The sequence below is a fragment of the Centroberyx affinis genome, unplaced genomic scaffold (genome assembly GCF_046629955.1).
Source record: "Centroberyx affinis isolate AG114_WGS23_722 - 3 ecotype Tasmania unplaced genomic scaffold, CSIRO-AGI_Caff_v1 ptg000649l_1, whole genome shotgun sequence".
NCBI classification, from domain to species: domain Eukaryota; kingdom Metazoa; phylum Chordata; class Actinopteri; order Beryciformes; family Berycidae; genus Centroberyx; species Centroberyx affinis.
In genome coordinates, this window is record NW_027279275.1 from 201,721 (window position 1) to 228,062 (window position 26,342).

Genomic DNA, 26,342 nt, shown 5'->3' on the forward strand with positions numbered 1-26,342 from the left:
TGTCTCTTTGGAAGTAAACAAAGTCTTAATGTATTGGTGCAGAGACATTTTCTATATTGATCTTTGACAGGGGGGCTTTTAAAGAAATCCAACAGAAAAATATGTTTGTTTTTTTATTTCATTAGATATAAAGTTCCGTTGGCCACTGATCAAGCTACAAAACAAGATCTGGCCATTCCCAAGCTGTTGACACTTCTGACCCTTCCATCATTCTCCCAGATATCTAAATGAACTCCAACTGCACTGAAAACACCCAACACACCTTTCTTCATAACAGCTGATAAGCTTCAGTTTACATGCTCCACAAGACTGATGATGTAGTAAAGCAAATAACAGATCAGGTGTCATTTAGAATAGTAAAAAAACATGTTTTCCAAAGTACAGACTCACTTCCATCTTATCATAAAATTACCATGTCAAGGGCAATGGCAGTAAATGTAGCAGTTTGTTCCCAAAAATCAAGCTGATTACAACCGTGTTTGTTGGTGCTTGCATTCTTCCAAGTATTTTATTCTTCTGCTCAAGTTGTTATTGCTTAAATTAAAAAAAAAAAAGTTTTTGTGGTCAAAACCTTGTAATCTCAGCCAAACAGGAGGTCAGGCCGTTAACCAGAAACCTTCACTACATAAAGTCTATGAAGCAAAGGCCTCCTATTGTATAACAAAGCCATTTAGTTACTGTGTCAATTTTGTGATAACTTTTGCTTTTTTACATTTTTAATTTAATTTAGAAAGTTTATAATTCATCTCTAGCTTGTAATATTTTGTGGGCCAGGTACATAAAACATAGATGTAGAAAAAATGCAACTTTTTTTTTTAAAATCTCCTATCACCTGGGCTAATTTCCAAGAATTTAAAATTTAACCCTTTACTGCATGGTGTTGCCATATAGTAAAAAATACTTTTTTCTTGACCACTTCCAAGACAAATTATTTAAAGTACTTATGAACTATTTGTAAATGCTAAGGTCTCACTTGTTTAATGATGCATTCAGACTAAAATCCCTTTCTTCATCCCATCTGCCCCGCCCACACTGAGGCAGCAAAGTGCTCCCAAACGTCCCAACAAAACACTACCTGGACATTCCTCTGACAATACAGTTTTCTACTCCAGTTATCATGTTCACATACAAATAAATTTAGATAACTTGTTATATTGTTGCCAAAGGGAAATGCGACAATGGACTCAAAATACCCCATTCATGCAAACGGAAAATCGCTACACATGGGCGGCCTCAAATTAAACATGATGCTTTAAAGAAATACCATGATCACAAATATAATCAGTTTTTGTTTGCATTTATCCAACAGTCTAAGTCTGTAAAAAGATGCAGTCAATGTTGTGCTTATATTTGTGTGTTACCCATTAATGCCCATGGTAAGCTTCAATAGTAAATGTAATTTGACTGCAACTAATATAATAATTAAAAAAAAAAAATCAACTTGTACAGAAAGATATTCAATTAATTTCATGAGATAATTAATTTGTAGTTGGTAAGAAATTCACCCCCCAAGAAAATCAAGGAAAATGATAATTTTACAACATGCACCAAAGTCACACACTTACCATTTGGCAACAATTCAGTTTAAAAATGTAAAAACATTTGCAAAAATCCTTTATTTTCTATTATTAGGGCACTTAAGTCAAGAAAAAACCCCAAAATAACATTTCTTCCGTCGTTCTTTCAATTAATGCAGTAAAGGGTTAAGCATCAATGGCAAGCTGGTAGGTCACTCATCTCCAGTCTTCAAATATTCAATTAATTCCAGCAATCTTATCATGAATTTAACAATTTAATTTGTAAACTCAGCTCTAGAAGTGTACGACGGGTAGAGAGAACTAACAGTTTGGGGAGATTTGTCATTTTTTTTCCCTCTTGCTGTTCTTTGGGGTGTTGCATGTGTTTGTATGTGTGGAAAAGTAGCATTTATTCTGCCACTTCCGTGTCCTCGGTTGGCTGTCCAGTTGCATTTTCTGCAGTCTTTGAGGCCTATAGGATGTGAAAAGGGAGGCACAGATCAGAAAACAGTGGTTACAAGTAACATAACATACTGGATATTGTCTTTTTTATAATATGTATTCCAGCATCTGCTTTATTGTACAGTATACAGAGGAAAAAGACACAAACGATGGGGGAAGTAGATGGTAGAAGGAAAGAGGGTGAAGAGAGAAAAGAGGGTGAAAGTTCATTTGCTGGACCACATTTCAACCACATTATTTTTTAAATGGAAATATACCTTCTTTTTCTTTTTCTTCTGTGTTTTGCGGCTAGCGGAGCTCTGTAGTAAAGTCTAGGGAAGAGAGGAGAACCTTCAGTATAAAACTGGGTATATCGTTTCATGCAGAGCAGCTCTTTTCCCATGCAGTTGTGACCAAAGAGGCCTGATGTTTGAGTTGTACATCTTACCCTCAGCTCTGCATCCTGCACTTCATACTCTGACTTGTAGAGCTCTGGCTCAAGGGGTCCGTTGGTGATTCTGTGGGGCCCGTTGGCCATCAGCAGTACTGTGAACTTAAACTGGGCGACAAACTCTCCTGAGAGAGAGAAAGAGGGAGGGCAGGGGAGTGGGAGGAGGTAAATAAAAGGTGTCAACTGTTAAAAAGAGAGAAGGTGTGATTACAAAGTAGAGGTGCACACTCACCTTCTTTCTCATTTAGCACACTGAAGGGCTGGAGCAATTCGTGTTTGGCACACTCCACTACACCCAGGCGGGCTTTGGCCTCATCCTCAAAAGCCCTGATGGGAAAGGGAGAGACGAGTTAGTTCTCAACATCTGCACACAACTTTACTGAAGCATAAACAGACTGGATTAGCTTTGTTGTCAACCTTTCATAATTTTAGCAGGCTAAAAGAAACAGGCATTAAAACACTAGTTTGAATTAGCAGCTACTGGGGGGTAAAAGTGAAATATGGCATTAATACCTAAGAGTGAAGGGCATGGCATCAAAGCGTCGCTCCACCTCGCTGAAGAACATGCGGGAGGTCTTCATCTTCAAGCCGTACTGCTTACTAGGATCCCTCTTATAAATGGTGGTCCTCTGACCTCCATCCCTGGCCTGAATACAGAAAACAGAGGGTAAAAGAGGAGAAAGGTCCATTCTTTAAATTTCAGAGTTGACTATCCACAGCAGAAGCATCTCAAATCTGGACAGTCATGGGTGAGGAGTAAACAAAACAGTAAAGGCCACTGACCTTCCCTTCTCCGGTGCTGATCAGCACGTCCACAGCATAGACTTCATGTACCTCAAACTCTGCCTTCTCATGGTCCTTCCTGCCAAAGAGTGTCAGCAGTAGCCAGGTAGAACAAGTGAGTAACATCTCTTAGTGGTCAAATATAATTCCTTTAGCAAAATACCCATGGAACTCATGCAGGTTGTCCTCAAAGTATCATGATCTAAGGGGGTAAATGTACCTTTGCTGGTCTGTAGGGTTTTGAATGATGGTCTTCTCTCCATCTATGACATGTTGCTTTAGCTGATGAGACAGCATACCTTTAAAACACAAAGCCAGACAGAAGCACCAATGATACTCGGCAGGAAAAGGTGCAGCATCATCTCATTTCTACATTTTCCTGGAAACAGCCAATGGCGTGTTATGAATCCGTTACTGTGGTCATCTTCCTATTATTTGAACAAATTCAAAGAGATTCAAGGAGGAAGTTTAAGGACAAAAGTTAACACTCATGGTTGCCCACAGTGCCGTTTCCATGACACAGCAGCCTGAGAGGCACAATCTGTTACATAAAAACAGGAACTTTTAATAAAGGCACTCACCCTCGATGGCTGAGCATTTGAATGATTGAGCAATCTTGTTCCAAGCCTCTGTCACCTGAGTGTTCTGCAAGAGAGAGGTGCATTCTTCATACATTTGAAATTAACTACAATTTATACATTAATGGATCTATGAAAATAATGCAAAATCCTCAACGCATCTTAGATCCAGTCTGAAGACAGTTTTGGGTTGTATAAAACATAGTATGGCCAATGGTCTGATCTACTTCATAAACCAGTTCAGAGAAAGTGCAGAGAAAGGAGCAAAGCAGAAGTCAAAACATCACCAACATAAAAGTCAAAACAAGACACAAAATTGTAAGATGATCCTGAGTAAATCATCTGAGAGAAAAAGATGCTAAAAAAAAAAAAAGCTTACAACACAACCCGACATACAGCCATGTTTCTCATCCAAGTGTCATTTGTATTCAACAGGCCAAGCTGTAATTGATAAGTCAGGCAGCTATCTCAAGTAGCAACAACTATCTCAGGACGCTGTGATTGACTGGTCACCACCAATGATATTTGTGTGGTGGCCTGCAAAAACCCTTCACATGGTGAAACTTTGACATTTGTATTTTTTGATATTTTCTAAAACTAGAAACTCCCCCTCATGTATAACTTTTTGAATGACTGAGATAGCTCTCTCAGATCAAAAGTTATGAGTCTTTTAATCTGTTGTGTGTTTAAAAGTAAAAAGCGAGAGAAATGGCTTTTAAACATTCCACAACATTCCATTTTCCCCAGTGGCGTTCCACCAAGTTAGTCTACAGAGGAGTGTAAGGTAAGGAAAAAAACACACCAGCACTGAAAATAAATACAATTCTGATTGTTTTCCTCAACAACATACTTGGTCACTTCCTTACAGCAATCTCAAATCATATGATTGGCTTAAGTGTTTGTCTGTGGACGTCCTTTATACCTATTGGATACTTCTCTATACTTGCTTTTAGTGGTGAGAAGGTAAACAGGAAGAGGTAAAAACATAGAATGAAGTAACAAGTGAGACTATGTTGTTAAAGTTAATTTGTTGAAAGGAAAAGGGATCAGTTATCTGTGCCTTCTAGCAAAGCTTTTAATACGTTTTTGCAACAAGTTGTTAATGTCAATAACCCGGGGAATAACATGAGTGGATGTAGCGGCCACCTTTCTGTGGATATGACATTGGTTTGTTGATGAATAGCTGAAACGACCAGCAGCTGCCTGTAGCTTCGTTCATAGTAAGTGACTCTGTCCTTGTCCTACTGCTTGTTAGCCAACACTCCTAATGATTAGGCTACTGTCATTTTGAGGTCTGTTTGACTGCCTGTGTTTTTTCCTGGATATTAACTGTAACTTTAAGTCCGCTCATCTCATGTCACCGGTCAGAATCAGAACAAGGGACAGACAGTATTAAATGGCTATTTTGGTGACCTTATGTGACCTTATTTATTCAGATATTACAGTGAGTATTGAATGTTTTGTTCAAACAGCTTTACAATTTGCCCAAAAGAGCAAAAACAACCCCAAAAACATTCCGATACATACTCTAAAAAAGCTGTAATTGGCTTCTTAATGTAGAAAAATCACATATTAATTTTAGCAGAGGTTTTCAAACAGTTGCTGTGGGGATCCACATTTTCAAATCCATTCATTCTTGCAAAACAAAACTGATTTTGTGGGCTACTGGCTAGGGCAATCAAACAGATATTTAAAGACAAACTAGCTTATTCTACAATATTTTATTCAACCTACCATGCACTGCAAAGAATGTAGTAGCATAGTCAGCAATAATATAGCTAGCAGCTTTACATACCCTTCTGAATAATTAGGGGGCCCATTTTAATCTTTCCATGGCCCACCTTTGGGTCCTCACCCAATCTTTATATAAAAACTGCTGTTGAGAGTGGAACTTATTATTACGGCTGGCATGGGAGATATTGTGAGGAGGTGGAGACGTGTGGAATTACCTGGTTACCGGGTTTAACAAGGCGAAGAGCTGCTTCTGCACACAGGTGGGCTGCCTTGACTACGTCAGCTTTCCGGCCTGTGATGGGGTTCTCCTGCAAAAGTAGGATGCAGTGAAAACAGCATTTCAAGACGTGTTTTAACGAGAGTAAACACAAAGAAAAAACAACACAACAAAACAAAAAATGGCCCATACCTTAGTGGCTCCCACAACAAAGCTGTGAGCAACATTGGCAATGAAGCCATCAACATGAACCCCAAGATCTCTGCAGAAAAAAATAAAAAGAGGGAGAGCAGAGAGGATAGATTGAAATGTAGTATAGCAAAGTGAAATCTGTGATGTGTCAAATTCATTGCAAGTTTTTACTGCCAATACACTACCAAGATTATTAATGTTATTGTGTGAAACAATCACTCAAATCAATTCAGGGAGGACAAAATGTCAACCATCTTGTAATTTAGAAAATCAGACTAATAAAGACCTGACAATAAGAGAAAGTCAGACAAAAATAAGAATTTAATCTGTTGTGGTCAATAAATTGAAGATATATTCTAAGGTGACGTTCTGTAACCTTTGGCTGGACTTATTGTGAATTCAAGGAAGCACCACAAGAGATTGTATTACAATGGAAAGACATAGCCAGCCTTTTGTTGTAGCAGTAGAAAAGGTCTGTGTAAAACTGAGAAACATACAAACCTAGTCTATATGAACTTCATACATTGCCATAAGCTATAAAAGATAAATCTTAAAACAATAATAATCTATACATATAACAGACGAAATGGCAGAAGACAAACAACAAGAAGAGTAAAGAGACATGACTGTAGGTGGCAATACAACAACTAAGATGAAGAAGTTCACCTTTGCAATGTACAACTGACAAATGTGATAACTGGGATTTAGCAGGATGGTTATCAAGGCAAAAAAATTACAAAAAAACATCGTAGTACAAAAAGACTAACTCTAAAAATGTCCAAACTTACTTGTCGTTTGCCATGCGAGACAGACAGGGAGACAAGACCTTACTAATGGAGCAGACAGTCAACACCAAAGAGAAAACCCTCACACACTAACGACAAGACATCACACAAGGTGAAAAAGAGAGAAGGGAAGACAGCACACTGGGAGACTCAAGACACACACACGGAGGGTAACATTATTGTAGAGTGCGGTGCCTACATTTTGACCAGATCCCCATCTTTAAGTGTGTAGTCAGGGTCACTCTTCAGGGGAGAGAAGTGGCAAACACAGTTATTGACTGAGACGCTGGTGGGAAAGGCAATGCCTAGAAGAGGGAAAAGAGAACCACCAAATCTTCATTTGGAAATCATCCACAGCTTTTGTAAGAAAACTATATAAATATGTGGGATGGAGTCACACTTGGAGCACCAAATACGCTTATTAGTCCATACACGGTCAAACTCTGCCACCCTATTTGTAATTTTTAAACCCCCTTCTTTGATTCACACTGATCAATAATGTGTGACATGGCACACAAGCGGACTACCAACGATTTGCATGTAAGCAGATAGGGTCTTTTAGATGGTGCCACCTGTCCTAACCCAACCACAAAAGAGACGCAACATTATTATCTTTTTCTCACCTTTCTTCATTTCCTTTTCCTTCTTGAAGACCTTTCCAGTCTCAGCCATGATGTAGGCGTCCCCCTTCTCACACAGGCTGAGCACCGACACCCCGGGCTTGGCTGCTTCCACCACCAAACGAAGAGCCTCTGGGTGACGGGAGTGACACAAACAGCAAAAGATTAACAGACGAGGGGACTAGGAACGGACTAGGAGGAAAAGTGTGCATAAGAATGGTCAATAAAATTGTATGTGACACACACGTCATCTGTTAAATTACTTCAATTACTTTGTTAGATGCATCGTTCAGTTATCAGGTATTTTTCTATAAATGACCCTGAGATGTCACTCTGCTCTGTCTATTAATGGACGGAGGAGACACACATAATTAGCTACATGTTTAGATGTAGACCAAGCTGTACAGTAAGCTGACTAAGCTGTAGACCACATACTATGCCTGTCCCAAAGCATAAATATCAGTATGTCAGTCCAGCTAACGTTTATAAAGCAGATTGCATTCAAGCGCGTCGATAACTTAACACACGGCTTCAGCCTCATGACAAGCAAATGAAACGTGAGTGACTTCATATCGGTAGCTAATTTATCTTTCAGCAAGTTGACATTTGCTAACTTAGCCGAGATTGCTAGTCAACAGGCTGTGGAACTGGCTAGCTCAGTCAACGTTAGCTAGCATCCCACGTTTGTCACATAAGAAAGCTCCCTCCAGTCTAACATTATTGTTGAACGGCAATAACAGGGTAGCTAGCTACAACTGCACCAGTTGCACTTGCTCGCTAGCTAGCTATGGCATGTCCATATCTACTAAAGCTGTGTGGCTCGCATGTAAAACCACATGGCTGCTGCTGTGTACTGGAATTAACGTTAGCTAGAGGCGGTTGCACGACAGGCCGAAAAGAACAGGTCACCTCATCCACAGTCACCCATGGCTACTTATCTAAACGAACTTACGATTGGCGATGTCACCTCCCATTTTATACTTGGTGACAACCAGGTCCTCAGCAATGGTCTGTTCTTGCTCCTCGTCAGACATGTTTACAGCTGTTTTTACACGCTAGTCGGCTGTATGAAGCTGCGAAACAGCCACACTTTCCCAGCTTCTGTCCGTGGCTGCTCTCCGGCCTCCTGCCCTCTGAAGCGGCTCCTCCCACCTCACGCTGACGTAAACTGCGTCACATCACTCCAACCCGCCAAAATGCGGACGGTGCGTTCGGGGTCCGTGTATAAAATTTTATATGTAACTTCAGAGTACCAGTCACATTTGGATTGACTGAAGCAATATGCCAAACGAACGAATAAAGACAGTATTCAGTTAAGTGGTATTGGTTTGAGACGTTCTGTCAGGCACTGGCTGCAGCCTTTTGCGTTTGGGCGTGTCTAACTACTGGCTTTTCAACCATTTTAATTTTTTTTATCTAATTTTCACTAGCCTTGAGAGAAGACTACATGGCTGCATGTTATAGCTAAGTCGCTGATGCTCTCAGTCAGGGAGCAAACCGTTCATAAACCTTTACCCTGCCTTCATACTTAAATTTGGTGAATTTTGAAAAACCAAGTCTCTCACTTGCAAGCTTCCCCAATAGGATAACCAAGACAAACCTTACCTGAAAACAGAGGATGTCCCAAGATAGAGAATCTCTGTATTGGTGTGATGGTGCAATTATGGTTTCAACATCAGTTAGTGATCCAACCAGAATAACAGCCAAACCTGATCCATATCTGAAAACCCACTGTGGTGCAAAAGGCTTGAGGACTGGCAGAATATTTGGAAGAAACAGCCAAGGCCTACATGAGGAGTCTAACCTGTCCATATGGGCCACTTGAAGCATGCATGGCTGCACCCTTTGTAGCCCCAGTATGACTATATCGATACATTTTTAAGCAAGAGTGGTCATTTTAAATAAATTGTCATAATCTTTTTTTACTTTCTGAGCATAGAAAACCAGCAACTTTACACCTAATCATTGTGGGGACTTTTACATTTCACACATTGCATAGGCCATGTTGCGGGGCAGCTAAAATAAAAAGTGTCTGCTTCAAAATATTCAAAACACATTTTATTGTGTAGAAAACATATTTGATATATCATCATTAAAAGAGGTCTCAAAACATGGAAGTCCAAACTCAAAAGAAAATGCAGTTGTTATAAAAACATGTTTTGTTCATTTCAAAAAGTAAACACAAAAATAAAGCTTGTAATCTGGCCATTTCGATTAGTGTTTCCAACACTTACTTTCACACTTATTACTGGAAATACCCAAAATCTTGTCTAAATGCATTGCATAATGTCAACCTGTAACAGACAATAAAATTGTGAAAACGTCACATGATATTTTTTTTTAACTTGTGTTATAGGCTACATTATTAGGATGGCTTTGATTGCATTCCCCCTTCCAGGTCCTTCATGAATACATAGGGAAGAAAATGGCTACAGGTGCAGCTCCATTCTTCCATGTGTGGTAGAAAATGTTCTTTAAGTACGCACTGCCTTGGGCTTCAGCAACATCCTGCTGTGCCAGTAATCTGGATTGTCAAAAGATCTGTCTCCACCAGCAGGCTCCCCGACTCCGACTCCAGCTCGCACTTTGACATAGGGGTCAAACCCGGATTGCGGTGCCTCCAAGCCCCCCGCTGCACCCTCCGCTTCCCCTTTCATATTCTGGTACACCACAGCATCCCCAGGCCCCGCGGCGGCGAGGGAGTCCATCTCCTCATACTCATACGCCTCGTCCTCATCCCTTCCCTGTACCTTCAGCTCCTTCCTGTCTCGAAGAGCTTGCCGCAGCTTTGGCTGTCTGTTTGTGTACTGATAGTTATTGTCCTCCATATATTCATCCTCATCCTCATCCTCCTCGTCCTCCATAACTCCTCCAACCCTTGTTGATGCTGGAAGAGGGGGTTCATGTGTTGGAGGACTATTTTCCTCTTTTTCAAAGCCCCTGATGTCCATGTATTCATATTCAACTTCCTGAGATACCCGGCGCTCTGAGTCTGAGTTGTGGTTTGTACCGCTGTCCTCATTCCTGATGGGACCTCCCTTGGTCTCTACAGATGGTATGATGTCACCTGAGCATACTGTTGGTTGCGCCGGCAGAGACGGCATTTGTTTCTTCAGCCGGTGGGTGTTATCTTTGCGATGGCTGTTACACTTGGGTGAGAGAGATGGTACGCATATCTGTTTGTTCATATACTCGTATTCTTCATCATCTGGGTCATCCAAGAGTCCTGATGAATGAGTCCTGCGCATCCTGTCATGAGACCCAGTGGCTCGAGAGGGGGACAGTAGGGTGTCTGAAAAACAATTGAAAGTTGGATAGAGTGATTAGGGATAATATTTTGAACTGGGCGCAGACTGATAGTTTAGAGTTAGAGCAAACAAGAAACATTTGGCAAATAGCTGTTGGTCTAGTAAGGCTCTGATCTCTTGTTGTGCCAATGGAATTCCACTCTATGCTCAATATGACTTATTGGTTAGGAAGTAAGTAAAGTTAAAACAGTGTAAAACAAAACAGTGGCAGTTTGTAGTCATTCCATTAACGGACATTAACAGTGACACAGCAGATTTAAGTCAGGCTTCCAAGACTATTTTCCAATGTTTCCAGGAAAGATTCTGGTTAACATCAGGCAGATTGACAATGTCATTCAAATAAGTTTCTGACTTTAAAGGTCTGTTAGAAAAATGTACGATGTATGTGAGTCATGGTCTCACCTCTTTCTGGGCTCTCTCCAGGGAGCACATATCCATTCTGGTCCTCCTCCTCCATGTCTGGGGAGGGAGTCTCTGTCTCTCCAGACATGCTGTCCCTCTGGGACATGTAAGCGCTGTCCTCACGATGGCGTTTCCTCTTCAGGCTCCCTGCCAGCGAGAAGTCCTCACTCATCTCCAGTTCCACTACTGTGCCGCACCCCTCGGAGCTCTCAGACACAGTCCGGGCTGAGTTTAGTCGAGAGCGCGACTGCCACATAACCTATGCCAAGGAAACACAAACAGCACTGTGTTCGTAAAATGATAACCATAGGGATGTGCAGTAAGATAGGGGTTGATATTCACATAGATTTTGTGAATATGCCTTTTTGATGCCTTTTTTTAATCTGCTTAATGTGCTATCGACAACAATTGTCAGTTGGAAACATTGAATTATATAGCATGTGGGCAAAATCATCATATATGTCCTCTACATTATTAATTAATTAATTAATGTGTAAACCAATTACACCTGAATCCTATTGAGATACTGAGATTTACTGTGGCTCCCCTTTTCCGCCCCCATCTAAAATCCCACAATAGTCTTGATGTCTACCTGTCCTGCGGTGTCAACACCGGGGGTCATAGGCAGGTATCCAGCCAGGTTTGATGGTGTCAGAACGACCTTTACAAGAAAAGAGCAGAGTGAGATATAGACATAGAATTGGACAAAACAGTCCTTTCAAGTACCACTTAACCAACTATCTATAAAATCTGTGACAAGTGGGGCCCCCTACTCTGTGACTGTCCATCCTGGAGAGACGAGAGAGGCTCCTCGACTGAGACAGGTAGAGGGGGGTTGTGGTCATGCCAACGCCCAGCCCCTCTTGCTCCTGGTCCTCCAGCTCGACATTTAGCTCATCCAGGTCTACACTCCGCTGGGCAAGTTCATCTGGGGCCGAGTCTTGTTGGCTGCAGTCCTCCTGGTGGACAAAAGTACAAAATCCATAAATGACCATTTGCTTGTACCCTTTTACTGAAGCCCTGCGATAAGCAGAGCTTAGCCTTTCACAATAAAAAATAAACTAAAGTACATGTGCAGTGTCATATGCAGTGGCTAGTGACACTAACAGGGCCTGTCTTACTTTGATCACAAGATAACGAGGCGGGTCTCTGGCCATTCTGGTAAATTCATTAGCCAGCTCCTTAAAGGTTGGACGGACATTCTCATCAATCATCCAACCTGGAAATGAAGGAAATGAAGAGTCATAATTTGCTACACACTCAGTGCCATGGAGTTGTTGAAACCAATAAAAAATAAAGAGTGTCAGAAACTAACCAATATGTAATTCAATATGAAAAAGGATGTGGCATGTGGCAATGTAGTCTTGGTGCTGCTATACTGTAGTTCAGAACAGATGTAAATGAGAGAGAGTGGAGAGGTACTCACACTTGACCATGACCATGTAAACGTCTATAGTGCAAATTTGAGGCTGGGACAGACGCTCGCCCTTTTCCAGCAGATCAGGAACTTCCTGTGGCCGCATCATTGCGTACGGCTCCGCCCCATAAGACATCATCTCCCATATTGTCACACCTAAATGAAGGTGATAGATATATTTGGGTTGAAACAGCAGTAATGGTGGCTCAAAGGTCCACAAGGCTACTGTTTCCTATGGACACTTAATATTAATTGTAAGTGGGACATTTAGGTGATTAAGCAGCGAAACTCACCATAGCTCCAGACATCGCTCTGATGTGTGTATCTGCGAAACAAGATGCTCTCCAAGGCCATCCATTTGATTGGTGTCTAAAATAACAACATACAGTAAATTAAGTATTTCTCTTGATTACATTCATTGAACAGGTGGAATAAGTGGTCAATGAACGCAAGACAATAGAGATAAAAAGAGGATAAGAGCAATGCCTCATAGTGCAAGGCTTTAAACCAGAACTACATAGCATTGAGGTATTTTCGACAAAGCCTCTGTTAATGAACTTTGATCCTTTAATGAATGGCCATTTGTCTACCAGGTTAAACCGTATCTTTTTCGGAGGACTACGGACCTTGACCTCATTGTAAAAGTACTTCTTTTCATCAGGGTAAAGCAGGTCCGCAATGCCGTAGTCTGAGATCTGGGCGGTGAAATTATTCTTCAGGAGCACATTTCTGGCAGCCAGGTTCCTATGGACCATTCTATGCTCCTCCAGATAATACATACCCTGACAGGAAAGTAGAGGTATGCATTTAAGAGTTGAGTTGTTACCTTGAATAGCACAAACAACATGCATATACGTAAAAAAATAAATAAATAATGCACACACAGAAAAAAAAGTAAGCTAGAGGTATTTTACCTTTGCGATTTGCACACACCAGTTGAGCAGCCTCTGAGGGCTGAGCTTGTTCCTGCAGTGCCTGATGTGCTCCAGCAGGGAGCCCTGGCTGCTGAGCTGGGTGACGAGCTGCAGGCTGGCACCCGGACAGATACCTAAGGTCCTGACAACATTAGCATGGTCCAGGCTTCCCATCGCCAACATGTGCTGCAGTAAGCATGAGTTAAATCATTAGGGTTTAACAAATAAAAGAAGAAAAATGACAAATAAATGTTCAGTGAGAGAAGTCAGGTTTTGAATCATGTTGTCTCACATCTGTAATCTCATGGAAGGTCTGCCGCCCGGTGCGATCATGAATCGTCTTTATGGCCACGGGAAGCTTCACTGTGTCTCCTTCAGGAATCCAAATGCCCTGTGAGGTGGAGAAACAGAGAGACATGTTAATCATTGGTTAAATTAATAAAATCCAAATAAAAACAGTTCAAATAAATTAATAACAGTCACGCTAGAGGAGCATTATATAGGTCACTGTTGATAATGTCACTACCTTATGGACAGATCCAAACACTCCGTTACCCAGCAGCTTGATCTTACGCAGCTCCGTGGGCTTCAGGATCCGAGTGTGAACTTTGGCCCCTTTCTCTCCAGGATCCAGTGGCTCAAAACTCTATTGGCACACAGAGCATATTTAACACAAACCCCATTTAAGCATAACAGTATAATGAAACTCAAACTACAGATTGTGACTGACTTCTCCGCTCTCCATGTATCTCCTCATAGCTCGTTTGCGACGGATGGCAAGACCTCGGCGGTACAGCACACTCAGTACAAAACCGGAGAATGCCACAAATAGAACTGCAATCACTCCCAGTACAATGGCTGTGGTTGTTTGGCTGGACAGAAATGAAAATGAAGAGGAGATGTCATATTATCAGCATCATTTATACTGTATCTAAATGCATATATGAAATTCTCTCTTTACACTTTTTCTTCTATTATTTTTACTGAAAGGGTGTCTAGCCATTCTCCTTTGACCTCTTATTAACAAGGTGGTTACTGCCCACAGAACTGCTGCTTACTGGATGTTTTTGGTTTATCCCCCCACCAATTTTTCCAACAAACATTCCTGCTTACACTGGGTTGTCATGCCTATTTTATGCATTTGGGTTTTGCCAGCTAGTAAATACAAAGGTGAATGCATAAAAAAGACCAAATGCAAAGAGTTTGGGTCAAGCAGCAATATATAGCAGATCGGAGCAGACAGCTGACTGTCTGATACAGTCTGGCTTCATACTTTTGTACTTTTGGAGAGGCTGATCAAATGCACTGGTCTGAGCAGTTTTGGTTCACCTAACTGGTTTGCAGCTAATTTGATGACATGTTAATTAATGTATGACTTAACTGTGAGTTAAGGTTCATAAACTGATGATCCATTAAGTGTAAACATATGAACTAATAATGACTTCATCATTAATTAATGTTGAGCCACAGGAGTTCATGATACATGATCATGCATTAATTCATGCATTAAATCATGATGAGTCATGCATTAGTTATGCATTAATTAAGCATGAGATGTCTACCCTTATTATGTTAAGTGTAGTGTGTGTATTAGTGTTAAAATATCTTAGTGTGAGGGAGACACTTACCCAGAGATGTACTCTCTGGAAGACTCCAGACAGTCCCCAATTCCTGGGCCTAAGCACCTGAACACAGAATACAGAAAGGAGGAAAATGTAAAACGCGCGCACAATGACACACGCACACGCACACGCGCACACACACACACACACACACACACACACACACACACACACATACACAAACCTCTCCTCATTCCTTACCCCTGGGTACAGTTGATGTGGCATGGTTCACAGCGGCGTTGTTTGTTGGAGTATTTAAAGATAACTCCCTCCCCTCCCATCACACCCTCAGGACACGAGGAGACACAGTGCGGACCATCCCTGAGAGAGGCACACACCACACACTCATCTGCTCCCTGGAGAGAAGGAAGGGCAGGTTCAGCAGGCAGACAAAAGAGAAGCAGACAGAAATGTGGCAACAGGAACAGATAGATTATCTCTTGATCATACGCCTGAAGTCTGTGATGTTTAACACAGTGCCACTAGGTGGCAGTGATACACCAAAAGGTGTGATGACATGATCCTTGAGCTTGAAGAACTTGATTTGTTTGCGCATATTAAAATGGAATTGTTATTCAACCTGATCGTCTGACGTCAGTTAGCCACTGGACGGAGAAGAACATACCGGGCCAGTGCAGGTTTTTTGTCCCTCCTGGACTTCACACTCAGAGTGGCAGGGCATACACTCGCCTTTCAGAGTGGCAAACTCACGCCTCTCACTGCATACAGACAAAAAGAAATCCACTTTCAAAATCTTTCAACAAACTGAAGATAACATTGAAACACAGGGGACAGCCAAGGCACAGCAAACATAACCCATATAAGACATACAGGATTATTATTGTTATTTTTTGCAAAGACTGACCCAGTTAGGAACATGCACTGTGGGACACAAGTTCCTCCTCTGCTGTAATTCTTACAGGACAGACACTGGTTTGGCCCGGGACCCCAACACCCATCAGACGAGCACTGGGGGTCACACACATGGCCCTCTGCAACTACAGACACAACAACATGAAAGTTACAGGGTCATCAACATTAGCACCGACAGGGGAGCTGATCAAGAATGACCCCCAACCCGTCTCACCACATCGACTCTGTTGTCGGTTGTCCTTGACGTCGATGTGCTTCTGGCGTCGCTGAGGGCGGGAGCTGCTGCTGAAAATGCGTGTCCAGTTGACAGTGTCGTGGTAGCACAGCTTCTTGTTTCCTGTGATGTAGACACCACCATCATTGATTCTTCGCAGCGAGTGTAACCCCAGGGAGGTCAAAGAGGGAATCTTCATCACCAGCAGAGAGTAGCCCCTGAAACCAGAGATAGTGAGTGACTTTAGTGTGTTTTTTTTATATATTATTTATTATTTTTGCCTTTATTCGACAAAGTAAAGACAGGAATGATTGGGAGAGCGAGGGAGATGATTTGAACCCAGGACGTTGCGTTTACATGGTACGCGCCTTAGACCACTGAGACACCAGGACGCCCTGAGTAACTTTAGTTAGATAAGAAAATGTTATTCTTGTGTAATTAATAAATTGTACCCATTGTTGTGATTGTGTTCAAAATATAGCCAGCTATCCCTGTGTTTACTCAGATCCCAATCTTTCACAGCCATAAATACCTACCATATTATCATAAGGAACATGCAAGAAAACCATGTGAACACTATGTGAAATCATGTGATTGTAAAGTATGCCGCCCACCACCAGCACAATCACTAAACTACACCATTTAATGTGCTCTGTCACAATACTAGCATGCATTTTATAGAAAGCAATGAAAATATGTCAGCAAAACTGATGTGCAAAATCTATCAGACATCAAGAGGCAGGGAAAGGCAGGCATGTAAAATATTTTACTTTACCGTCTAGAGCTCACTCCTCTAAATGGGGTAAAAATGAAAAAGAAAGAACAAGGCCATGTGACAAGGGGAAGGGTATGAGAGGGGAATGGGGAGACACAAAAAGACAATGAGATACATGCAGGTGATGGTCTAGTCTACAATGCAGTTAAACAGCAATGGCAACATGAGTTTAGTGAACACATTCAAGAGAAAATATGTTAGAACAAAGAAAAAACACCAAAAACTGTTCACCTGTAAAGCGTTCTGCCTTGAATTGTTTGGAGGTTGGAGAAGACTGACAGGTCAGACATGCTTTCAGGCCATGACTGGATACTGAGAATATCTGCAACCAGAGACATCATGTTTCAAAAGCAGTAACCAGACTGCAAGCACTTTATTCTGATGTAATATAAAAATCCAACTAACGGTTTACAAATCCACATAAAAACCCACATGTACCTGTAATCTCTCGCACAGTTCTGAAGATGTTCAGTTTCTCTGGATCGAGGGCTGGGATGTGGTTGTAATCATCACTTTGTGAAAATGAAAAAAAAGTAAGAGTCACTTACAAAAAGCATTCATAAGGCACAGAGGAGTAAAGGACATGCCTATGAACTCTAAATATATTGTTTATGCAAATATACTGATAAGCCTATAAAGAAAAATCTCATGTCAGCTATGATAAGAAAGAGTGTTGCTCACCCTTGGATCCCAGTCACCAGAAAGTGAAGACTGCCCTGGATCTTAGTGCAGTTAATGAAGCTGTCGATGTTGCTGGCATCAACAGTCTGTCTGGTGGGAGTTCCTGTTCCTTTGCAAGCTGAGAGGAGGAGAGAGACGTAGAGGGGAGAGAAGAGAGAGGGTTGGCCCGAGTGGGAGAGGGTTAGGTTATATCTTAGTTGCAAGCGCCAATTGCAGTAAATGACTAGCGAACTAGTTATTGAATTCTTTTAAGCACCTTTTGGGCAGAGGCCTCCACAGGGCTCGCATCTTTTCACTCCTTTTCTCTCCACCTCCATCTTATCAGAGGGGCAGCTGCTCACACATGAGCTGCCATGCACCACAAAGTTTGCTGCAAAAGAAACAAAAAATAGCATGATTAGTTGGCTTTAAATGTGTTAAATCATTAGTTAACATGAGCAGGTTAGGATACAGATAGCATTTCACGATAAATCTCCATAGTGCTATAATTTTACAGCAGAGATATTTGAAATGTTTCAAATACAATTACAGACGCTACGTAATGTGTGACCCTGTGTGAATTGGTGGGTAAGGCCAGCTATGTGGGGACTCACTGGGACACTGGGCCACACAGATAGAGCCATACTGGTATTTGGCATTGGGGTTGGGCTCCAGTTTGAACGTGTGCTTGTTGTAGATCAGGGTCTGGGGACACTGAGGCACGCAAGAACCTGAGTTGTTGAAATTCCTGCAGGCCTGCAAAAAGTCATACGTGGTCCAGTAAACAACACAGCTTATACCCATAGATTTGTTTTGTCTGTTTGTGTGTTTATGTGTATGGTTTAAGCTGCAAACTCACAAAGCAGTCTGTATCCAGGGGTCCATTGCAGCCCCCGGCACACTCTATGTGACAACACTCACTCGGGCTTCTACCAAAGCAACGGCCATTACACTGAGCGGCGCACACAGTCTTGGTCACTGAAAGAGAGAGAGGGGGAGAGAGTCAAGACTATGTTGATTGATTGATCTGTTATAGACGTGTGTCAGCTATGAGTTTACGAAGAGAGGTGGTGATAGGACTCACAGATCTGGCACGTGTCATTCCCTGGCCCCCAACACTGAACGTCCCCGCACGCTTCGTCACAAGGCTCTGAGATATAATGTTTAAAAAACCTGTCATAGTCAGTTGATGCATTTTCACGTTTATTCATTAACATACAAAACCACAGCGAGTGACTGATACAGAAATGATTTGTCTTTGTCTTAGCATCCTTCCCACTCACCTAGAGGCCCGTTGTCTGTGATATTAATCTGGGCTGTTCCATCCTTCACAATGTCCAGCCAGTACACCTGAGGGGCATAGCTCAGGAACTTATTGTGGATGATGCAGACTCCTCCCTCCAGTATCTCTGTAGATGACACACATATATGTTAATGGTGAGGACAATTACCAAAACAAGCCAGCACAGGCCGATGACTCACCGTATCAATCTCTGGCATTTGGCATGTGTTTACTACAGTACATGCAAACACAGTATAAAGTGCTGCAGCTCATGTTACACTGACAGTTAAGCACAGACAGAGTCACATGAGGCATCCCAGGGACTTCCCATCATTAAGTCTACAGATGACACACACAGCGCTGCCATTGACGGCCAGGACTCTGAGGGTGTGGCTGCACTACAGTACGTGGGTGTGGGAGCTCCAACAGTAACCAACTGTAACATCCAACCTGCCACTCATGTACTCCTGTCCAGCCTCGCTCTCTCTCACACACACACACACACACACACACACACACACACACACACACACACACACACATTCACACTCAACCTTTTCACTCTGATGGTACAAAAGAAATGACTCACTGATTATGTAGCTGCACTAAAAACTACAGTGCGTACGTCACTTCAGAAAACATTTCATCATCATTTCACATCTCTGTCAAGTCTGTGTGTGTGAGTGCGTGTGCGTGTGTGTGTACCTGCAAGATGTGTAAGTCCCAGTTCCTGCAGTCCTTGCGGCCCGTCCTTCTGATAGTTGACCATCACAGCCAAGGCGAAGTGGTTCTCATACAACGTGGTGCCTCTGATGACACGCAGGTGGTCCAGCGGCAGACGGCTGAACTGGTTGATGGCGATTAGGATATAACCTGTCACCTCCCTGATAGACTGGAGCAGGCAAAAAAGACAAATTATGAGAGAGGGAAAATAAGGAAATGTAAAACGCAGGTAATTCAAATTTGTTGTAAGTGTAACCTTACTGACTGCTTTTGTTATTCATGTTACAACCTGACAACAGAGGTGTCTTTTGGTTGTGTTGTTAGTCACTGTGACTGTACTACAGTGTGTAATGGAGAGGAAGGGTTAGGGTTAGGAAAAGGAGCTCACTGTGCAAACGAGACAGTGACATCATCCACTGCAGACAGTGATAAAAAGCTTGTTTTTTGTTTCTCTGCGAGTTACAAGGAAGTCTGTGGCCTCAGATGTGGGGTTGTTTCTGGCAGCTGGGACTCTCATATAGGTTGATACTGTATACACAGATCCGTATCCTTCTCTAGACTGTTTAGCAGCTCTTCTCAGTGACACATGCAGTACTGTGGAAGCAGTAACTACCACCACACAGTCCCCTCTGTCACTGTGACGCCTCCGTGTGTTGAAAACCTCACCTTCAGGAACGAGAAGTCTCTTGTGTGCTCCATCATGGTGACCTCAAGGTTGCCCATTACAATCTCACAGCCAGTGTACATCTCCTTCATTAGCTTGTACTGCATCTCTGAATTGCCTGTCACGCTCAGAGCGTTCTGGGTGCCGGGACATACGACCACTAGTAGAGAGGAAATGGAATCAGTTTTTATTAATGAGCGGTCAGTCAATATTTTAGATTAGATACATGGATTTAACACACATTCTCTCACTCTCCATTTCTTTTACTGCATTTTACAGATCATTTTAAATAGTTTAATTTACTATTAGATAGTATTATCAATTAGTATTTAAGTATTTATTCCTTTGCACAATGCGAACAAGTAGGGATAGCAAGACGAAGATTAAACAGCAAAACATTCAGTGATGAGCACGCAATGGTGTCATAATTTCTACACTGTATTGTATTGACAGTCTGTTTTGTTTTATAATTGTTACTCCTGCACAGGGACTACAGATGCAAGGTAGCTTATTGCTAAGTCCGGTGCCATTTTTGAACTGTGCATGGTTCCTGTTAAATAAACACTCAACTAAACAAAAAATATAATACAAATACTAAATTCTAATAAATTATTTATGAGGGAACAGCATCACTCTTCATAAAGACCACTTTATGGCAGTTACTACAAGCCACTTTATTCTGTTCAGACAATATCAATGAAAGTACTGTAACAGTGTGAAACAAGCTAAGGATTGTATACAGGGCATGTCTTCATCTGAGACAAACATACAAGGCCTTGTTTACAGACTGTGGGAGTTCAGTGATTCAGTGTCACTGGAACCAAGAGGCTGCTTTGCTATTCAAATCTCTGCGAGAACAGGAGAGCGAGAGAGAAAATGGAAGGAAGGAAGCAAGTGAGGAAGGGAGGCTTGTCGAACTGAATATTGTCTAGGAATCAATACACGTCAACACACATGCACACACATACATGTTGGTGCATCTATACTTGCTATTCTAGACATTTCACTTACACTCTTTCCCTGTCCCCATATTTTAATAATATCCTAATATCTTTGCAATCAGCACAACCTGCCTAATCTTAACCCAAATCTTAACTCATTGCACTGGCAAAAATGTCCCCACAAGATATTTTTGCTGATTTCTGATTCTGTTGGACTTCTGGAACGTGTGGGCCACACACATACATATACATAAACACACACACACACACACACACACACACACACACACACACACACTCCATCTACAGGCGTCTGAGTCAAAATAGAGTGTAGTACAACAACAGGATCAACAACAAGGTTGTAAAAAGGGTCATGTTCATTAACCTCACAGCACAGTGAAGACACAGCAGGCGAGTAAAAGGACTGTGATTGTGTGTCACAACAGTGCAACGAACATGCCCTACCACCATAAAGCCCAGATAACAAGTCACTTTATTGTGTTTATGAGAAAGTCAGATTGACAGGAGCTGGCTCGAGACCAAGCAATATGAATAGACACAGACATGATCCCTTTCTAACGTACCCAACTGTGCCTGCTGAAACAAGGGACATTCCTAAGCATTAGAGTCCCCAATCTGCTCCATGCCAGTGTTCAGTTGTTATTGCAATGGGTTGCTATGAGGAAATAAATCAATCTCCAAATTGCTGTTAGATTGTTCAGTGCACTTGCAGCAGCATTTTGCCATTTGATTGAAATGATGTCAGTCTATAACTTGCTCAAAGGTTAACCTTTTTTATCTACCCCACCTTAGTTAAGCTGTGAGCGGTTCAGTGCTATCAGTGGATGGATTTAGCTGTTGACTCTGCCCCATTGGAATTGCCTATTGGGAAATACTCTTGAACACCTGCACACGTACGCTCAAGGAAATTCAGGGTGCCACGTAGAGAATGCATGCAACGCATGCACAATCCACATGACAGAAACAGGAAAACATGCAGAGGAACAAACAGTTGAACACAACATGCAGTGTCTCCAAAACTGGGTACACAAACACTTGTGTTATGGTAGCAATGAAGACAATACACAAATTTCAGCCGTGGAAGCTGAAAATCTCAATAGGCTGAGTGGGTTTTCTCTGTCAAAGAGGTACTTTCAGTGTTGGCAGATGGATGATGGAGAAAAAAGGAATGGGGTGGAGGGTTTAGAGTGCACACACACACGCACACACAGAGACAATGGCCCTATTTTGAAAGCATGCAAAACAAGTGTCTGTTGTAGTACATCAAGATGTGTGGCCAAGCCTCTATCCCTCTCTCTCACTGATTCTTTACTTTCTTTATTTCTCTCCACTCTTTACTGCAGTGTGTCTGTCCTCCTTCTACCCATTACATCACTTCATTCATCATAACTCCATGCCCCTCTCTGTTCTCTTGAACCTTATTTCTATCATATACATGAACTCTTATTGTCCTCGCTATTAAAGTGTAACCTAACACATGAAGAAAACACTACACAGTGCAAGTGAACAAGGATCAGGTTTAGCTGTCATTTTCATTCAGCTGTTACCAAGGTTTCAATACTCAAAAAGAAGAGTGGGAAAAAGAGAAGAATGGAGGGAGGAGGAGATAAACATGTTCAATAAAGCAGTTGAGACGACTGAGGTAAACAGAAACTTGGCACAGGATGGCAAGAGATTACTGCATACCTCTTTCTCACAAGAGAGCATGTGCACGCACACTCACGCACACGCAGACAAACACAAAGACAGACACCTGAGCACATGTGCCATTTCCTTCTCATGGTGCATTCACTGGTTCATGGCCGGTGTTTGTGTACAAATTAATTCAAGGATGTTTCCCTGTTCCCTGTGCAGGACTGTTTCCTCAAATTCTACTGAACTGAATAAGGCTAGCACAGAAAGGTTCAGAGGTTGCTTAACATCATGCTACATGCTTTGGCAACTGGAGTGGCAACATTTTTGACGCATCGGTTAGTGCGAACAGAAGTCACACCTGTAAAGCTATGAGCACAGAATCAATTATGAAAAGGCACAAACTGTTTTTTCTTGAACGGAAGGAAAACAAATTAGTACTAGTGCCATGCCCATGCAAACTGAGAGCACATGCCAGCTCTGATATTTGATACATCTAACTTCTCCCAAAAATGAAACCAACAGGTGTTTTTGTTGCTTTTCACTTGTGTGTGTTTAGTCATGATTGTTCTATTTGTGGAATAGAAAACACCTTGGTAATCCAACCTGCTCCTCCTTCCTCATGTTTTTGGTCATCTCCACTAAGAAGTTGGCACCACAGCTGTATTTCACCGCCTGTTATTTATTTGTATTGTGGGCATGTTCGTGTGAATTTGTGTCCCCACAGACATTTTGGGTGTTCTATGAACCTACAAATATATCAAGAGGATTTACTCACCCTAATGTTTAATTGCAGGGTGATGATGATGCAGAAGGGTATTATAAAAAGAAAGATATTCATCCTACAGAGATGTTTACATCCAAAACAACCAATTGGCTTTTGAGTCTTACAGAGGAGGAGAGACTGAATGTCCCCACCACACGCCCAAAGTCTATTACCACTTAGTTTTTTATGAAATGTCAGTTAACCATATATATATTACCTTTATGTGTTCATAGCAAAATTGGTCCATAGGTCCACTTCCCTGCATCAAAACAACACCAACCTATTTCACTGCTGCCTGGTTACTGCACAATAACCTTCTAGTCAGTAACTATAACGCTAAATCAGGGATGATGAGCAATAAGCCTTTTTCACATCAAGCAACACTTCTGAAAGATCTGAAAATTTTATGAATTTTAGCATTTTTATCATTCTATACGGCCGCACTGGACCAAGACAAGTGACACTGAACAAATTCGTGTTTTAATCACAAAGTGTGCACAGAGTATATCCATTTGTGGGATGCAAAGGATCCATGTTTCTCTGCTTTAATGTAAATAAAGGACACACTGAGTTAACAGTAGTGTTAGTATAGACATTGTTATGGTGTTAATAAAAACATATACTGCATTAGTTGCATTCCAGAATCAATATAATCTAAACTATCAAATAGTTCTTCTTGTGTGATGAAACTGGCCATGGTTTTTAAGTGTGGGTTTTTTACGAGACGGTGTCCCTGTACTGGTGCCAGACTCTCTGTCACCTGCACATCAGCTGCCTGAGCTACATTACCTAATGGTGACATTGTTTTTCTCAAACTCAGAGCACCACCTTATTTACCTACTGCCAGGTAACAGCAGAGAGTCAAAGTTCATCAAGTTTCACTGTGACTCAAATCACAACACCTCTCTCTGGCTTACACAAGTCATTACATTGAGGAAACTGCACAGATTTATTCACATTACAGGCAAGATTTTCTATTTGACAAAAGGGAAAGGTTTAAAGAAATATAAAAGGTTTACTTTTGGATTGAGTTTATCAGCACACAGTGAAAGGCAGATCTACCCAACCACAAATATGATACAGTCAGACAATTGAGACAAACATAGCAAGCACACACAATCCTGGGAGAGGTGCAGCTGACTCACAGCAAACGAGTTTTACATGTATGGAACTGGTTTTGACTCTGGGGTTAGGGACTGCGCTGACTGAGGTAGGACAGGTGTTATTCTACATCAGGGTGACTTGTAAGTAGCTCCAAGTCCAGTGCTCAGAGTGATTTGTCAAACATACACAGCAAATCTAGGGCGGTTAATGGATTGTGCTGGCATGTGTGTTTTACTTGGGCTATAACAGACATGATGCTGGCCAGAAAAAAGAACAAAAGTGATGATTTTAAGGACTACACGGTGCTCTAAGTGTGTGTGTGTGTGTGTGTGTGTGTGTGTGTGTGTGTGGTGATGGGGGGGCAGGGGGGAGGACCTACCTTCTTGTGTCTGAGCGCAGCAGGTGTGTGCAGTCCACGGCAGCAGGACGCACAGCACCAGCACCTTCCGGAGTTCAGCCATCCTCATTCAAACAGTTAGGCTAGTGACGTGTAAACAAGCATTACGATAATAATAATAATCACAATAATAAGCAGCACGATAAGTACTTCCTTTTCTCGTCCAAACTCTTTTTCGTTCGCCTCAGTCTGAGAGAGTCCATTTAGACCATTCAAATGTCGTTAAATTAATCCCGTTTATTCTACACAGTGTCCCATCTTCCTCCTTCTATTAAGTTTCCTCTCCTCTTCCATTCAAGGAAACTAAATGAGTCCACACTACAGTGAAAAGCTGTTTTTCAGTTCCACATAGCCTACAACTGAGCAGCACTCCACTCCAGTCGGTATGGGGAGAATCACTACCAGTCACTGATTGGAGCAGAGCTGGGAGCCAATCAGACGTAGGAGCGTCTGTTTTTCAACTGGGCTTGCCATTGTAAAGCAAAGCCTGTACAGTTCCCGACACTGATTTATCTGGGAAGGCCCTGCAGAGCGACACAGAGCACGGCTTGCTCAATTGGAAACCTTGAAAGACAGTCCCCGCATTGTTTTTCTCGTGAGAGTCATATGGTTAAACAGGGAAATGTCAGCATGCGCTTTTGTTCTTTGGAAAAAGCCATATGATACAACATGAATTTTAGACATCATTACCCATTACCCCCACCCCTTTTTGTGTACCGAAGTGCCCTTTTAGCGATTTACCTTGATATAACGAGGGTAGGTCCATGACCTGATGGCCACTCCACTTCCTTGCTTCATTTGTTTTTTGTTGTTTTTTTAATGCTTTTGGGGTTTTTTGGGGGCATTTTTGGGGCATTGTCGCCTTTATTGACAGGGCGGCAGAGACTGACGTGATAGAGAAGGGATGACATGCAGCAGAGGCCACGGGACGGAGTTGAACCTGCGCCTGCAAACAGTGTTTTTCCTGTTAAGTTGATTAAAGGTTATTTGATTCAACAGTTATCTTTGACCTTGTCCTTATGTGGGCGACTTTTAGGTTAAATAAAAATCAATACAAATTCAAGCCCAATCAGCCTAGTTGGAAGCTGGTAGATAGATAGGTACAGAATTTGTCAAAAATAAACCAACAACAACAAACATGGCAGTAAATATGGGGCAGTGTTTAATCCTTGGTATATCCAGAAGAGAAAATCTTCAATTATATTAAAATAAATTTGATATTAATATTTATCTCAAAAAGTTAGAACAAAATGTTTCCACATAGGCCTATATCACCGTGGTCACAATACCCTGCAAAATTAAAAAGAAA

At 41.8% G+C, this 26,342-nt stretch overlaps 2 protein-coding genes across 2 annotated transcripts; both read right to left on the reverse strand.

The window, feature by feature from the left end:
- Nucleotides 1-1,597: 1,597 nt before the first annotated feature.
- Nucleotides 1,598-8,439, reverse strand: LOC139643754 (proliferation-associated protein 2G4). The gene is made up of 13 exons (XM_071519017.1): nucleotides 8,271-8,439; nucleotides 7,322-7,450; nucleotides 6,898-7,003; nucleotides 5,914-5,983; nucleotides 5,720-5,812; nucleotides 3,774-3,837; nucleotides 3,413-3,491; nucleotides 3,193-3,271; nucleotides 2,923-3,056; nucleotides 2,642-2,736; nucleotides 2,407-2,534; nucleotides 2,237-2,290; nucleotides 1,598-1,989 (listed from the first exon to the last, which is right to left on the reverse strand). Exons 1-13 carry the CDS (start codon nucleotides 8,350-8,352, stop codon nucleotides 1,927-1,929), a joined length of 1,176 nt encoding a protein of 391 aa, XP_071375118.1. The 5' UTR covers nucleotides 8,353-8,439; the 3' UTR covers nucleotides 1,598-1,926.
- Nucleotides 8,440-9,382: 943 nt separating this feature from the next.
- Nucleotides 9,383-25,379, reverse strand: erbb3a (erb-b2 receptor tyrosine kinase 3a). The gene is made up of 29 exons (XM_071519033.1): nucleotides 25,016-25,379; nucleotides 20,175-20,332; nucleotides 19,491-19,677; nucleotides 18,787-18,912; nucleotides 18,588-18,653; nucleotides 18,363-18,481; nucleotides 18,118-18,259; nucleotides 17,781-17,894; nucleotides 17,525-17,642; nucleotides 17,282-17,355; nucleotides 17,075-17,165; nucleotides 16,844-16,861; nucleotides 16,069-16,286; nucleotides 15,847-15,979; nucleotides 15,607-15,700; nucleotides 15,183-15,337; nucleotides 14,988-15,044; nucleotides 14,090-14,231; nucleotides 13,886-14,005; nucleotides 13,652-13,750; nucleotides 13,360-13,545; nucleotides 13,072-13,227; nucleotides 12,739-12,814; nucleotides 12,455-12,601; nucleotides 12,150-12,247; nucleotides 11,802-11,987; nucleotides 11,621-11,689; nucleotides 11,029-11,287; nucleotides 9,383-10,610 (listed from the first exon to the last, which is right to left on the reverse strand). Exons 1-29 carry the CDS (start codon nucleotides 25,101-25,103, stop codon nucleotides 9,793-9,795), a joined length of 4,314 nt encoding a protein of 1,437 aa, XP_071375134.1. The 5' UTR covers nucleotides 25,104-25,379; the 3' UTR covers nucleotides 9,383-9,792.
- Between the last annotated feature and the right edge of the window lie 963 nt (nucleotides 25,380-26,342).